Source organism: Sinocyclocheilus rhinocerous, unplaced genomic scaffold, assembly GCF_001515625.1.
Source record: "Sinocyclocheilus rhinocerous isolate Xijiao unplaced genomic scaffold, SAMN03320098_v1.1 scaffold503, whole genome shotgun sequence".
NCBI classification, from domain to species: Eukaryota; Metazoa; Chordata; class Actinopteri; order Cypriniformes; family Cyprinidae; genus Sinocyclocheilus; species Sinocyclocheilus rhinocerous.
In genome coordinates, this window is record NW_015643185.1 from 1,524,695 (window position 1) to 1,537,691 (window position 12,997).

Here is a 12,997-nt window from a genome sequence, read left to right on the forward strand (position 1 = left end):
TTATACAACAGTTCAGTAAATAAGAAGTTAATATTGTGCAAAATTTAAACACAATATTGTGCGTTTTGTTCAATTATGCCAACAAAAATATTACCTCTAAAGCCACAGCAGAACTGTTGTGCATCTCTGAGCAACACAGCGGTGTTTAGTTTCCGAATGAATCCGCGTTTTGAACGAATCGTGTGAACCAATGATTCAGTAGCCCATTCTTAGAGAGAGCCGTTTACTGAATTCCTGAATGAATCAGCCGTTTGAACGAATCGACTCATAAAGACATTTACCGCCATCTGCTGGTAGTTCTAGTTTCTTCTTTAGAGTATCATTTCATTTATTAAAAAAAAAACATTAAAGGGATAGCTCACCAAAAAATAAATAAATAAATTCTGTCACCATTTACTCACCCTCATGTTGTTTCAAACAATACTGTTGGGTGCGTTCACACTTGTCATGTTTGGTTCAATTAAAACGAACCCTGGTGCGATTGCTCTGATTGCTCTGTTCGTTTGAGTAAGTGTGAACGCTGCCATCCGAACCCTGGTGCGCACCAAACAAGCCAAACTCTGGTGCGGTTCGAATGATATATGAACGCAACACGGACCAAATACTTCTAAACGAACCAAAAACAGGAAGTAATGACAAGATGCGATGCTATGCGACATGATTTGATGACGCGGTGTAACCAAAACAAAATGAGCAGAGGGCAAACGTGGAGCAACGATGAGGTAAAGTGCCTTTTATGAGCTTGTGAGTTTGCAGGTGGTGAAAATAAAATTATATGTACACGCAAGAATGAGCACGCTTAGTCCAGCAGACGGCATTAGGTGTGTTCGACTTAAAGCGGCGCTGAGCGGATCGATAGGTTAATGGATGCTTTGATATCATACACCCGCAGCGCCGCTTTAAGTCTTTAAGCATCTTTTGTTTGGGGTGTTCTGTGAGTTCTGTCACGGTATATAGGCTACATCATTCAAGCCGACCAATCAGGTTGTGAACATATCACTATGCCTTTAGGTTCAGTGTCTTTAGGTTCGCTGTCAAAAATGCCAATGTGAACACTAAGTGGACCAGGACCAAATGTATCATTTTCCTTTTTGGTCCGGACCAAATGAACCAAAGAACCGAACTACAAGTGTGAACACACCCTAAGCTGTTTTGGGAGTATTTTCACAGCCAAATTTAGTTTGCGATTAATTAGATTAATTAATCGCAGCACCCTGTAATTAATTAGATTAAAAATTGTAATCGACTGACAGCCGTAATTTATATATACACACACACACACACACACACACACTCACTGGTCAAAAGATTGGAAGATTTTTTTAATGTTGCTGAAAGAGGTCTCTTATGCTCACCAAGGCTGCACTTATTTAATGAAACATGCTGTAAAATATGAATATTGTGAAATATTATTCCAATTTAAAAGAACTGTTTTCTGTTTGAATATATTTTAGAATGTAATTTATTCCTGTGATGCAAAGCTGATTTTTCAGCAGACATTACTCCAGTTTTCAGTGTCACATGATCCTTCAGAAATCATTTGAATGCATATTTGGTACTCAATGATTATAAATAAATATACAGTTATTTTATTGTAATAAGATTTCCCAATATCACTCTTCCATGATATGAAGCTTTAACTCTATCCATTCATGAATTAATAGTATTCTCAAAAACAGGTAATTTGGCTCACACCTGAGTTTCAGACCATGAGGCAACCCTTGACACCAAAATCAAACTCCATGTTAATTACTAAATGTTTGAAGGAAAACAGTGATGGAAAGCAGTGGTTCTGACACCAGATATCACGGATATTTTTTTGCTGATACTGATATTTTGTTTTGCCTGTTCTCCAATTTAGGACCTCACCCACATCAGACCACCAGCATTACAATAGCGTAGGGACTGACACCATCATAGGGATAGCCTTGCGTCAGACTTTCTGTGAAGTTTGAAAGTATCTCCACAACAACAGCCACAACCGTCATGGTTTCCAGCTGTTGTTGACAGTTCTGTTGACAGTGGTTGACTCATGGTGTTTAAGGTTGGGGAGGAGAGCCTTTTGCATGCAGTGTGTCAGTTGGCCAGTTGGCTCTGGGTGGATGGGAGCAGATGCTAATAAATTATATCACTTCTCGCTCATATGGGACCTGGAACTCCATTTCCAAATCCTCTCACCAGTAAAGCAGCTTTAGGACTCCCTATCCCCTTAACAGTGTGGAATAAACACTCCAGTAGCCAGTGATTTGCTATGCAAGATTACACATGGTTGAATGCATGGATTCACATCCTAAATCCTGTTTAGTATCACAGCAATTTGCTAAAAATCATAGGCACTCATACAGTATGTGCTCATAATGCACTACTACTAGACACTTTTCTGTTTTCTTTTAGGAGAGTTGAGTCAAAAAGGAAGCAGAGTATTTATTAATGTACACTCTATGACCAGAAAGCATACTGAGACCACACCGCAATTATCTGTTGAGGTTTGAATTCACTTACATAATTAAAATCATTAGAATTCCCCATATACAGAGTTCTCAGATTTGTGTAGTGGTTTGGAGTCTGAACTCTCCAGCAGAAGTCTGCCATACCACACATAGCATCTTGTGCAGTTTAGAAAGATGAAAAAAAAAAAAGTAAATAAAATAAAAATAACAGCATCACATTTCAAGTTAGCAGCTCTCTGTAAGTATCAACATTTTGTTTAGATGTTTTTTCTGTTTTTGCAGTGCAGCGTAGAATCAGTTGTGACAGGGTTTGACAGACTCGAGTTAAGCATTTAAAGTGTGTTTGGTTTGGACAAACTTTGACCAAAATTATGTTTGTGATGCTCAAGGGAAAAACTTTTCTTTTGCTGTTGTAAAGGCCTAGATATTGGTGTCAGCACTGACTCACTTTGTTGAAACTTCCCCCATAATAAAGTCCTTGGGAGAATATTTTCTGCTGTATAAGAAAAAAAGCCTGTCCTATAGATTGTAACAATTAGTAATTTCTCTTGCTCACTATGTTTGCTACAGGATTTCTCTTTTTCTTTCTTTCTTTGTCTCTCTCTCTCTTTCTCTTTCTTTTAATAACAGCCATTTATCAGTTATTGGCCATAACATGAAATTAATTGTCAGCTGATCGGTATCAACTAGAATTTAAGAAAAATGTCAAAGCTGCTTATTTCCATACAACAAAACTGCATGATGATCACCAGATGTTAAATTTATTTTAAAAAAAGATGATTGTCTTGTTTTCCAATAACATCAAATATTGTGTGCAATGCTTTACTTATTTGCATAAAATTTGGTCAGTCACAAATGTATACAAATTTTCCACAATCCACAGAAGCTTCAAATTGTTTTCGAGCTGCGCTAAGTCGAAACTGTTTCAGCTGATCGGATGAATGTAGATTTTCTGAGCTGAACTCTCATTAATCAGGCTCTGTCTCTGACATGTCCTCTCAGGCAAGACCCAAAGGCGAAGGACTGACTCCATACCAAGGCAAGAAGAGATGCTTTGGTGAATACAAGTGCCCTAAGTGCAAGAGGAAGTGGATGAGTGGAAACTCCTGGGCTAACATGGGACAGGAATGCATCAAATGCCATATCAATGTTTATCCTCATAAACAGGTACAGTATCCGTCTTTTAACAGCTCATATAATGTGACACTGTATTGCTAAAATACTGCATGCAAGATTTTCTAATCTGTCAGTGAACTGTGTAAGCACATACGGTGTAATCTTCCAAGAAGTTCTTATGGATGGGGCCCAGCAGGTACCCTTGAAACCTGAGACTCAAACTCAAGGCATCCGTCTAACCCAAATACCTCTAGAACTCAAGAAGGGGTCATTTATCAGGAAGTCACTGAACACTGAACTCATCTACACTGTAAAAAGTTATCTAAAAAGCTGTATTTGGATTGATTTGTTGATTTTTAGGTTATTCTTTTGTAGTATACACAATAAGGTAAGAATTAAAGCATTAATGTTATTATTATTTTTAAATGATGTCTGTAGACTTGCTGGTGTAGGCACTACATGGTTCTAGGCAGTAAGCATGCAAATGGATATGTTTTAGCACCCCTAGGGAGGGAAGCATTCATTGCAATTACCTTCCCTACAAGTAGTTTTGCATCCAAATGCATTAGCAGCTGTTGAGAAAGCCAACTCTTCCACAGGACAGAGTATTATGGCTAATTCCCTTCTGACAAGCAAATTCTTTTTCAGTCTCACCTACTTAACATGTTTCCTGCAGTAAGCGTGTGAGATGTGCAGCGCACTGCAATATATATCAAAAAGTCTTTAAGGGTTTGCAGCTGGCCTTCTTTCCCTCTAACCCAAGCAAACCTATGAAATTTTCTGTTTTTATTGTTCTCTCACAATGGAAATCATTCTTCCAAGTCATGCAGTATGGAAATCGCTCAATACTCCAGATTGTACACCGTAAAGTATTTTATATCTTCAGCCGCTCCCAATGGACGATTAAATGAAAGTATCTCAGTAGTGCCAATGCCACACTGCTGCATAAAATAGCAAGGCCTGAACCAGAATGTGCTCGAGAAGCAGGCGCCCGGAGATCCCTGCTTTTATTCTCATATTTAACGACATGCACAGGGAACACGGCTGACATCTTTACAGTATGAGAGTAGACATGGAGCAGAGGTATTATATAAAGTCCTCCCAAGCTTCCTGTTTTTTTTTTTTGTTCCTTCTTCAGATTTTGCCAGGAATTCGTTCTGCTTATTAAGAGCATCAGGCTGCAGTTGCCAATTTATTAATTCACAGAGGTATTAGACATATCCTCTTATCATTCACAAAAGCCTTTGGCTCTCAAGCGAACACTCCCTCGGGTTACAGCACTGTCTCCTCCCAATGGTCCGTCATAACCTGGTTTTCCATAATTCACGGAGCGCAACTGAGACGTACAGGAAAGAATAACAAGATTGTAAAACGATCTTCCAAAAGCAATGGGTGGGAAAACAAATAATCGCAGAAGTATTATTTGTGATCATCAGCCAAAAAGATTTGGCTCGTGCACATTCTCAGTGTCTTTTGTGTCACGTCCAAGACAAAGATTCGCTATAGAGTCTTCCCTCCCTGGTTGCTGTCTTGAGCGATGAAATCCTGTAGGCATGTAAACTTGCTCGGAATCCTCTTGTATATTAATCTGTGCAAAAATTATTGAGGGAAAAAAATAAATGAAGTTTTAGTAACAAAACATGTACTTCTGGCAGCGACTACAAACACAACAATGACGAATTGGCTCTTGATAGCCATCCTAAACAAATCCCTGACACACCCCTGCGGTTGGTCCATTTCGGTTTGAGACTTGGACCTACGTCTCCAAAACCATATCTCCAAAGAGTCTAGCCAAACGCTAAAAGAGATCTCCAGTTTCAACCTGACTGATGTTGTGGACAGAAACGCACATGCGCCCAAAGTGTGATTCACATGTTCTGCTCCTCTCAGCGTCCTTTAGAGAAACCCGATGGCCTGGACGTTTCTGACCAGAGCAAGGAACACCCGCAGCATCTGTGCGAGAAGTGCAAAGTCCTGGGCTACTACTGCCGCCGCGTGCAATAAGGAGGATCCCGAGGTCGTCTCCACCCTTCCCCATCACTTCGCCTATCAAGCACTCCAAGAAAAAGTGAAAAGTGCCAAAATATTAATGTAAATATCTCAAACGCTAGTAACGGCTTTGTGTATCAGCAGCATGCGATGCATTTATTGTGTATAATGGACAAATTAATATGGTTGGGACAGTATTTCTATCCGTACGGGACGCAGTGGATTACCTCACCATTGTGTCTCCTGATTGTGTGTTTACAGACTCTCCCTTCATTCTCCCTGCCAAGTGAACTATGAGGATGTGCCGAGCACTAAAGGTGTCACGTTAGTTTGCTCAGACAAGGGCCCAGTGTGCCTTTGCAGAGTTTTTGGGTCAATAGCACATCATATTAACTGTGAATTAACAGAGGGACAATGGACTTTCCATCCCTAGCTTTTGTGTCACATATTTATTTATGTTTGTATATGGTTTCGTAGTGCAATTGAATTAAGTAAACTGGGATAATTTCATCTGTGTTTGTATCTGGACAGGTATTGTCTAACCCCACCTCTTGCCATTAGAAACTACTGTAGAATAGAACTTTCTAATGCTTCGGATTAGCGCGTCAGGTAGTTTATATCTTTCACATACATGTTTGAAATGCCAAATGTGAGATATTTTTGTCAAGTTGGCTAAGGTCAGCCCTGGAGGCACCCATAACCTTTGAATTGAGTTGTTGGAAACTATGCAAAACCATTGCAGCTTATGCAGAATCATCAGTTCCTTTACATTGTTGCGCAGTCAAATGAAGTGTGTGGATGATCGAAACAAAGCCATGGCTAGCTGATCGTCACCGTCCTTTGAAATGTGATTATGTATGTTGTCAATTGTTGCCAGAGAACTGCTTCAAATGTCTTACAAACCCATGTAAAGCTGAGGTGTTTTGGTACAGGGGTCAAAATGTGAGCTTTTCAGTCCACGTGCTAGCATTTAAAAACATAACACCTGTTCTTCACTGAGATATTTGCCTCAGGATAAAGAGTGTGTTTTAATGACACATCTCAGATGAAATACTGTGCACGTGTTTTATATAAACACTGCTCTAGAAAATGTCATTAATTCATTTCACTATTATGCAACACATTCATTTTTAAATTCAAAATGAGTCATTCACGTCCTTCACTCTTAAAAAAAAAGTTACAAGAGATTTTTTTTCCACAACAATGCTTATAAAAGAACCATTTTGGGTTCGCAGAAGAACCTTACAGTGAACCATTTGTTTGAACCATTTTTTCTTAGTGTGAAGAACATTTTAATAACCTAAAGAACCTTTATTTTTAAGTGTTCAATCTGACCCTTGCACTAAAACGTTTCATTAAAGAAATTCGCCGCTGTTTACACAATCATTCTGATCGTATTTCAGTCAGAATGAAATCCTTAATTTTAAATGTCTTTATTGCCTAACCCCATATCTGCAAGTTTATGCATTATCTACAAACGTACCTGATGAATTACACCCTGTTTAAATTGTGATTTTCGGGAAGCATTTTTTATGTGAGTGGACAAATATATGGTTGTAAATGGAAAAGAAGGACAAAGTAATGCAGAAGAGTTTTTTTGAGATGTAATGAGAAAACACTTTGGGTACATTTGGAGAGAGACGTATTATTGAGAGCATTATGATGGGAGGGTGTTAATATTTGGATGGAAATAAGCGTGTACAGGATCTCATCTATGTGCTGTTACCTCTTGTTATGGCTCACACAAAGTACTAATTGATCATATTTGAGTGTGACCCAGGATCATTGAACAATAATTGTAGCTTTACGTGTTCCAGTGGGAAGTCGTAGACAGATATTGTGAGAAATGACATCATTGCATTGTTAATCCTAGATGTACATATGAAGTTAAACGCATTTACATGGTAAATACAATGTGTATAATTGTTTACTTATCTTTGGAGTCCACATATTTTCTGTTGAATATTAGTTAATGTTTCATTTATTGGGATAAACTCAGATGAAGATATGAATCGGGAACGTCTAGTGCCTTAACACAGTTTGGTTATGAAAAGTCAGGATTTTTGCCAAGGAATGCCATGTATGATGCTGAGGAATAAAAGAGGCCATTAGATGTCTGAAAATGTAAACCAGCTAATTTAGTTAAAAAAATGGGTTTGAGTTTCTGATGGGAAATTCAAGGAGTATAAACTGCCAGGGAGTCAATCATTAGATCACTGTTAAATAAAAAACAAGGCTGTTTCTGTGAGTCGCTATCATTTTTTCTGAGACCCTTTATTTCTTGGCAACTGTGTTTTTCTGGTGTTGTTAATGGCTTCGTTGTGCGTACATTCTTACACGCCAAGGTTTACTTCAGGCTTCATTTAGGCTGAAACGAGTTACTCTGCTTTTTGATAAACACCATAATGAATGGCGTAATGAAAATAACCAGTGAAATAAACGATTACTGTGGATTCATCATAATCATTGCTGATCACCCATAGCTGGTAGTCTACACATAGTGATCTTTGGGATCAATTCAATTTATTGTCAGTTCTGTACACTTTAACAGATGACTGAATGCACCACTAGATCTAGGCCTTGCTTTATTATAGCAAAATAGTTGCATTGCACTATATACATGACTAAAATGAAAACAGCCCTGAGTTCTGTAAATGTTGAAGGCAGATTTATGTAACTGAGCGTCCCCTGATTTCTGCTTTATTGAATGAAAGACAGAGCTTGTGGTATTGACAGTGAACATGCATTTAACATTATACAAAGTGCTTTTTGCGCATGTGTTTTTGTCTTGAAATACATATACTTGACTTTTATAGCTCACTTTCAGTATAAACTTGTTATTTTCTATTAAAGGTATGTGTATTTTGGAAACAATATAGATGATTTAGATTTTGGAGCAATTTGATATCCAAACAAGATTGTGTTGTTTTCCCTTACAAAGATACTAGTATGTGTTTTGTGTATATATTCGATTACCATCATCAAGTTAGCGATTTCAAAATGTTATGATGCAATATTAAAACTTTGTATGTGAAAAAGGGCAAAATGTTGAGATGCAAAAGATCTGGGAGTTTTTTTTTCTTTCCTTTGATGTTTTACAATAATCTTTGGTTATATCCTACAGAAATATTTATGGAAGGATTTTGTTCTTTTTTTTAACAATTCAATTCTTTTTGTATAAAATATGCAACAGAAGCTACTCTATGAAGAAAATATTGATGACTACATAGAATATTATTCAAAAGTTGGTACATAATTATTATGCCCTTACAAGCCATTTTATTTGTTTTGTTATTTTAGATGTTATTGGTATATAGTAACCTTACCTGTTACGAGCATACGTGCGCTTCAACGTTGTTTATAATCTTTGTGTCTGCTATACAGCATGAATGTTTTGATTTGCATTTATAGGAAACCTTCCAACATCACAAACAGCTGTTTTTAACATAACAGAGACTGACTCGCACTGTAAGTCGTAGGGCCTTTTTACGGAGGTGTTTTATAGACACAAAACAGTGGCAAAAAGACGTGACTAACTCCAGTCATTGACCATAACACTGAATTGCACGTACAAACCTTTTACATGGTCGACATGTGTTAGTGAATCAAGCCCATACTGTATGAAACTGTGAGCTCTAATTAGCCTTCTCCAGTTACTGCCAAGTCCAGGAATGATGTTGAAATATTTTTCTTCATATGTAAAAATGAAAAAAAAAAGAGAGACTATTTTTCAAACAAGTGTATGGGACTGAAGTTTGCATGTGCATGTTTTTTTTAAATGATTCAAGATTGATCATTTGTGCAATGTATTCTTATTTAATATTAATACGTTTAATTCTTGCCAAGATATCTTTTGTAGAATACACCTCTCTTATTGTTAGTCATAAATAAATGCCTCTATTTACACCTAGGATTTCCAGTACCATTAATAGATTTACTGAATGTACTGATTTAACACTCATGTTTGTAATGTCTGTAAAATATTTGTCATCATATTGGAGTGGACCGAGCAACAGAAAGTGTGTATGAAACTGTGAGCTCTAATTAGCCTTCTCCAGTTACTGCCAAGTCCAGGAATGATGTTGAAATATTTTTCTTCATATGTAAAAATGAAAAAAAAAAGAGACTATTTTTCAAACAAGTGTATGGGACTGAAGTTTGCATGTGCATGTTTTTTTTAAATGATTCAAGATTGATCATTTGTGCAATGTATTCTTATTTAATATTAATACGTTTAATTCTTGCCAAGATATCTTTTGTAGAATACACCTCTCTTATTGTTAGTCATAAATAAATGCCTCTATTTACACCTAGGATTTCCAGTACCATTAATAGATTTACTGAATGTACTGATTTAACACTCATGTTTGTAATGTCTGTAAAATATTTGTCATCATATTGGAGTGGACCGAGCAACAGAAAGTGCTAATGAGGGAATGTGGGACGAGATGAAATCTGTTGCTCTGTGTCCATGAAACGGCATTCCGATATGTGCCTTATTTGTTAGTTAGGAAAACTGAAGACTGTGCTTTTAGAAGTTTGTTCGATTAAAACATTGACTAAGTGAATCATGACTCTGTTTCGTTTTTTTGTAATAGCACACAATGATATACATTTCTGTACAATCTGTGCCAAATATATGTACAGCCTGTTTTTGGATTTCAACATGTTCTTTGGCCCGTGTCTGGGTGTTGGGAAATTGTGTCCATTTTGAATCAGTCAAGCTGAAGGCAGTATGGACTGATTAATTATTTAGATATGGTCCTTGGGAATGATGCTTGTGTAATTGAAAACCATAGTCTAAAGCCTTGGGGAACAGTTGTCATTCTGACATCACATTCATTTACTATCGAATAGCCCAAAGAGCGTTTCTTTTAGTTCAGCGTTCGCCTTGTCTTTGCAACAGCGCAGGTTTGAAGACACAGATGTGTATTTTTTAACTCGACCTAATTACTTGTAATGATTGTAAACACATGAGCACTGTATGTGAACGTTAGGACTTGGCGATGACGCTGGCTTTACTCTTGAAGCCAACTTTAAGTAATTGGTCTACACATTCCAAATCTCTTAAACTTCACAAGAGGGTGGAGGCCCAAATTATATCAAGTTTGTTGCAACAATGTAGACTTAAACAGAATGGGAATGAGAATATCTCTATAGCAACATTGCAATCGGAGAAGTCAAACAAACCAGTGGTGAGTTCAGACCCCATATGGTTTCATTTAGGAAAGAGCACTATTCTCCACAAAGGTTCATAATTTACTTTCATGAGGCATTACTGTGATAAGCTACACCTACACACCGTCTAAAATGGACTGCTCATTTTCATTTCAGGGTATGTGTATGTCAGCTGGCTGCAGTTATAATGGAATACATCTGACAAACTCGTATTCCCAACTGTCTCCACAACTATTGTATGAACATGTTCAGAAGATTCTTGCTGAAAGTTTAACGTTGGAAGTGGAGAATCTTCATAGCCAAACAGGATGTCATATTCTGCTGGGTGGGCAGGAAATCTTGTCGCTGGATAGTCTAAAAAAAGGTTTGGGCTCATTCTCAGGAAGATTTAAAAAGCATGCCACGCAACCAGATATACTGCTGCAGTTGTAGCCGGCCCTCATCTGGAAAACAGCCTCGAGTCATAAAAAAAAAAAAAAAAATGTTTAAATTGGGCACAGGATGCAAATATCCTGGAAGAAATTCCATATGTCAAAACCAGTTTCATGTGTAATTTATTTATTTAAAAAACCTCCTGGGGTTTCTTTGGCATGGTTCTTATAAAGTAAACAATCTCTGTTTAGCTTTTATCCTAATTTCAAAAACAAAACAAAAAAAGGCTTTAACAGTATAAATTTCCTTATGGCCCATGGCATTTGACCCATAAGCAAGATTTGTTGTGTAGGGGTAAGTAATCACCATACTTACTGAATCATTTGCTTACCTAGTAAGCATAAAACACCTTAATGGATCCATAGACAGACACATTAAAATGGCAATAGGTACTTAGGTAACACAAATGTAAAAAATAAAAATAAAAAAAAAGGATTTGTACTTTACATGCATAAGCATTTTTGATGTGAAAACGTTTGATCACATTAAAATGAATACACATTCTTGGTTACTTGAGTTCTCCACAGTCTGTGATGACAATCTTCTTTACAGTTCCTCCATCATGTAGGCCACAGGACTCCATTAAAGAGACCGTCTCCATTCCCTCTTTGACCTGCCCAAAAACAACGTGTTTACCATCAAGCCTGAAAGAGAACGACAGGAACATCAATCCCATAAAAAAATTAAAACACTTGGGATGGGTAATAATTAAACCAATAACCTTTCCACCATCATACCATTCTGTTTTTGCAGTGCAGATGAAAAACTGGGATCCATTTGTGTTTGGCCCAGAGTTTGCCATAGACAGAACACCTTTAGGAGAAAGAGACGGAGAGGAAATCAGACCACCTCCTGAGTTTTTATAGGCAAATTTGTCACTTTTAATAATTTAATGATATAGTGATTCAGGGAAAATCTAACAATCAACAATTCCACAATAACAACCAGGGAAGAATTTTCTTCTTTTTTTTTAATTAAAGTTTGAAAAGTGGCAGGGGGGTACTGAACGAAAGACAACATCTGGGTTGGGTAAGTTACGGCTCTCTACTACAATTACATCCAGTCATATATTACACAACCCAACACTGTTTGCCCATATTAATCTATCAAGAGGGTTTGGATCCCCCTGGCACCAAAAATGCACTAGGATAGGCTGGCTTTGACTTGCTTAGAATACTAGGAAGCTACAGGCAGGTGAGTTTTTATTAGGGTTGGAGCGGAGCTATGCAGGACCGGAGTTCGCCACCCCTGCTATAGATCATGACATACTCAAAGATCAATTACAAAACTATATGGGTATTCAAAGGCAGGCTTTAAGATGGTTAAAGATCCTACCTGTCCGACCGTTATCACTTTGTTTATTTAAATGGGGAATCATCTCAATTTACGCCAGTATAGTATGGAGTGCTGCAAGGATCTGTCTTGAGCCCTCTGCTATTTTCAATATACATGTTGCCCCTTGGTAATATTATTAGAAAATACGGGATTAGTTTCCATTGTTATGCGGATGATATTCAACTATATATTTCAACAAGACCAGATGAAACTTCTAAATTATCTAAGCTAACGGAGCGTGTTAAAAATGTAAAAGATTGGATGACAAATACTTTTCTCCTATTAAATTCAGATAAGACAGAGATATTACTACCTGGACCGAAAAACAGTATACAGAATCTCTTAGATTACAATTTGCAACTATACGGATGTGTGTTACTTCCTCTACAGTCAAAAATTTGGGTGTTATATTAGACAGCAACTTGTATTTTGAAAATCATATTTCACGTTACAAAAACAGCATTCTTCCATCTTAGAAACACTGCCAAGTTACGAAA

The 12,997-nt window shown here is 37.3% G+C and overlaps 1 protein-coding gene across 2 annotated transcripts in view; it reads right to left on the minus strand.

Annotated features, from left to right (window-relative positions):
• Positions 1-4,952: 4,952 nt before the first annotated feature.
• LOC107757159 (peptidyl-prolyl cis-trans isomerase A-like) overlaps positions 4,953-12,997 on the minus strand; it is a 13,859-nt gene continuing 5,814 nt past the window's right edge. Inside the window, exons 5-7 of one of the 2 annotated variants that reach the window (XM_016574572.1) lie at positions 11,903-11,978; positions 11,678-11,809; positions 4,953-5,154 (exon numbers count right to left, since the gene is read on the minus strand). In XM_016574572.1, coding sequence (XP_016430058.1) covers positions 5,067-5,154; positions 11,678-11,809; positions 11,903-11,978 — 296 coding nt within the window. In that variant the 3' untranslated portion in view covers positions 4,953-5,066. Of the gene's footprint in view, positions 5,155-10,815; positions 11,189-11,677; positions 11,810-11,902; positions 11,979-12,997 lie in introns of those variants that run through there. The other variant, XM_016574573.1, reaches the window with a different exon arrangement.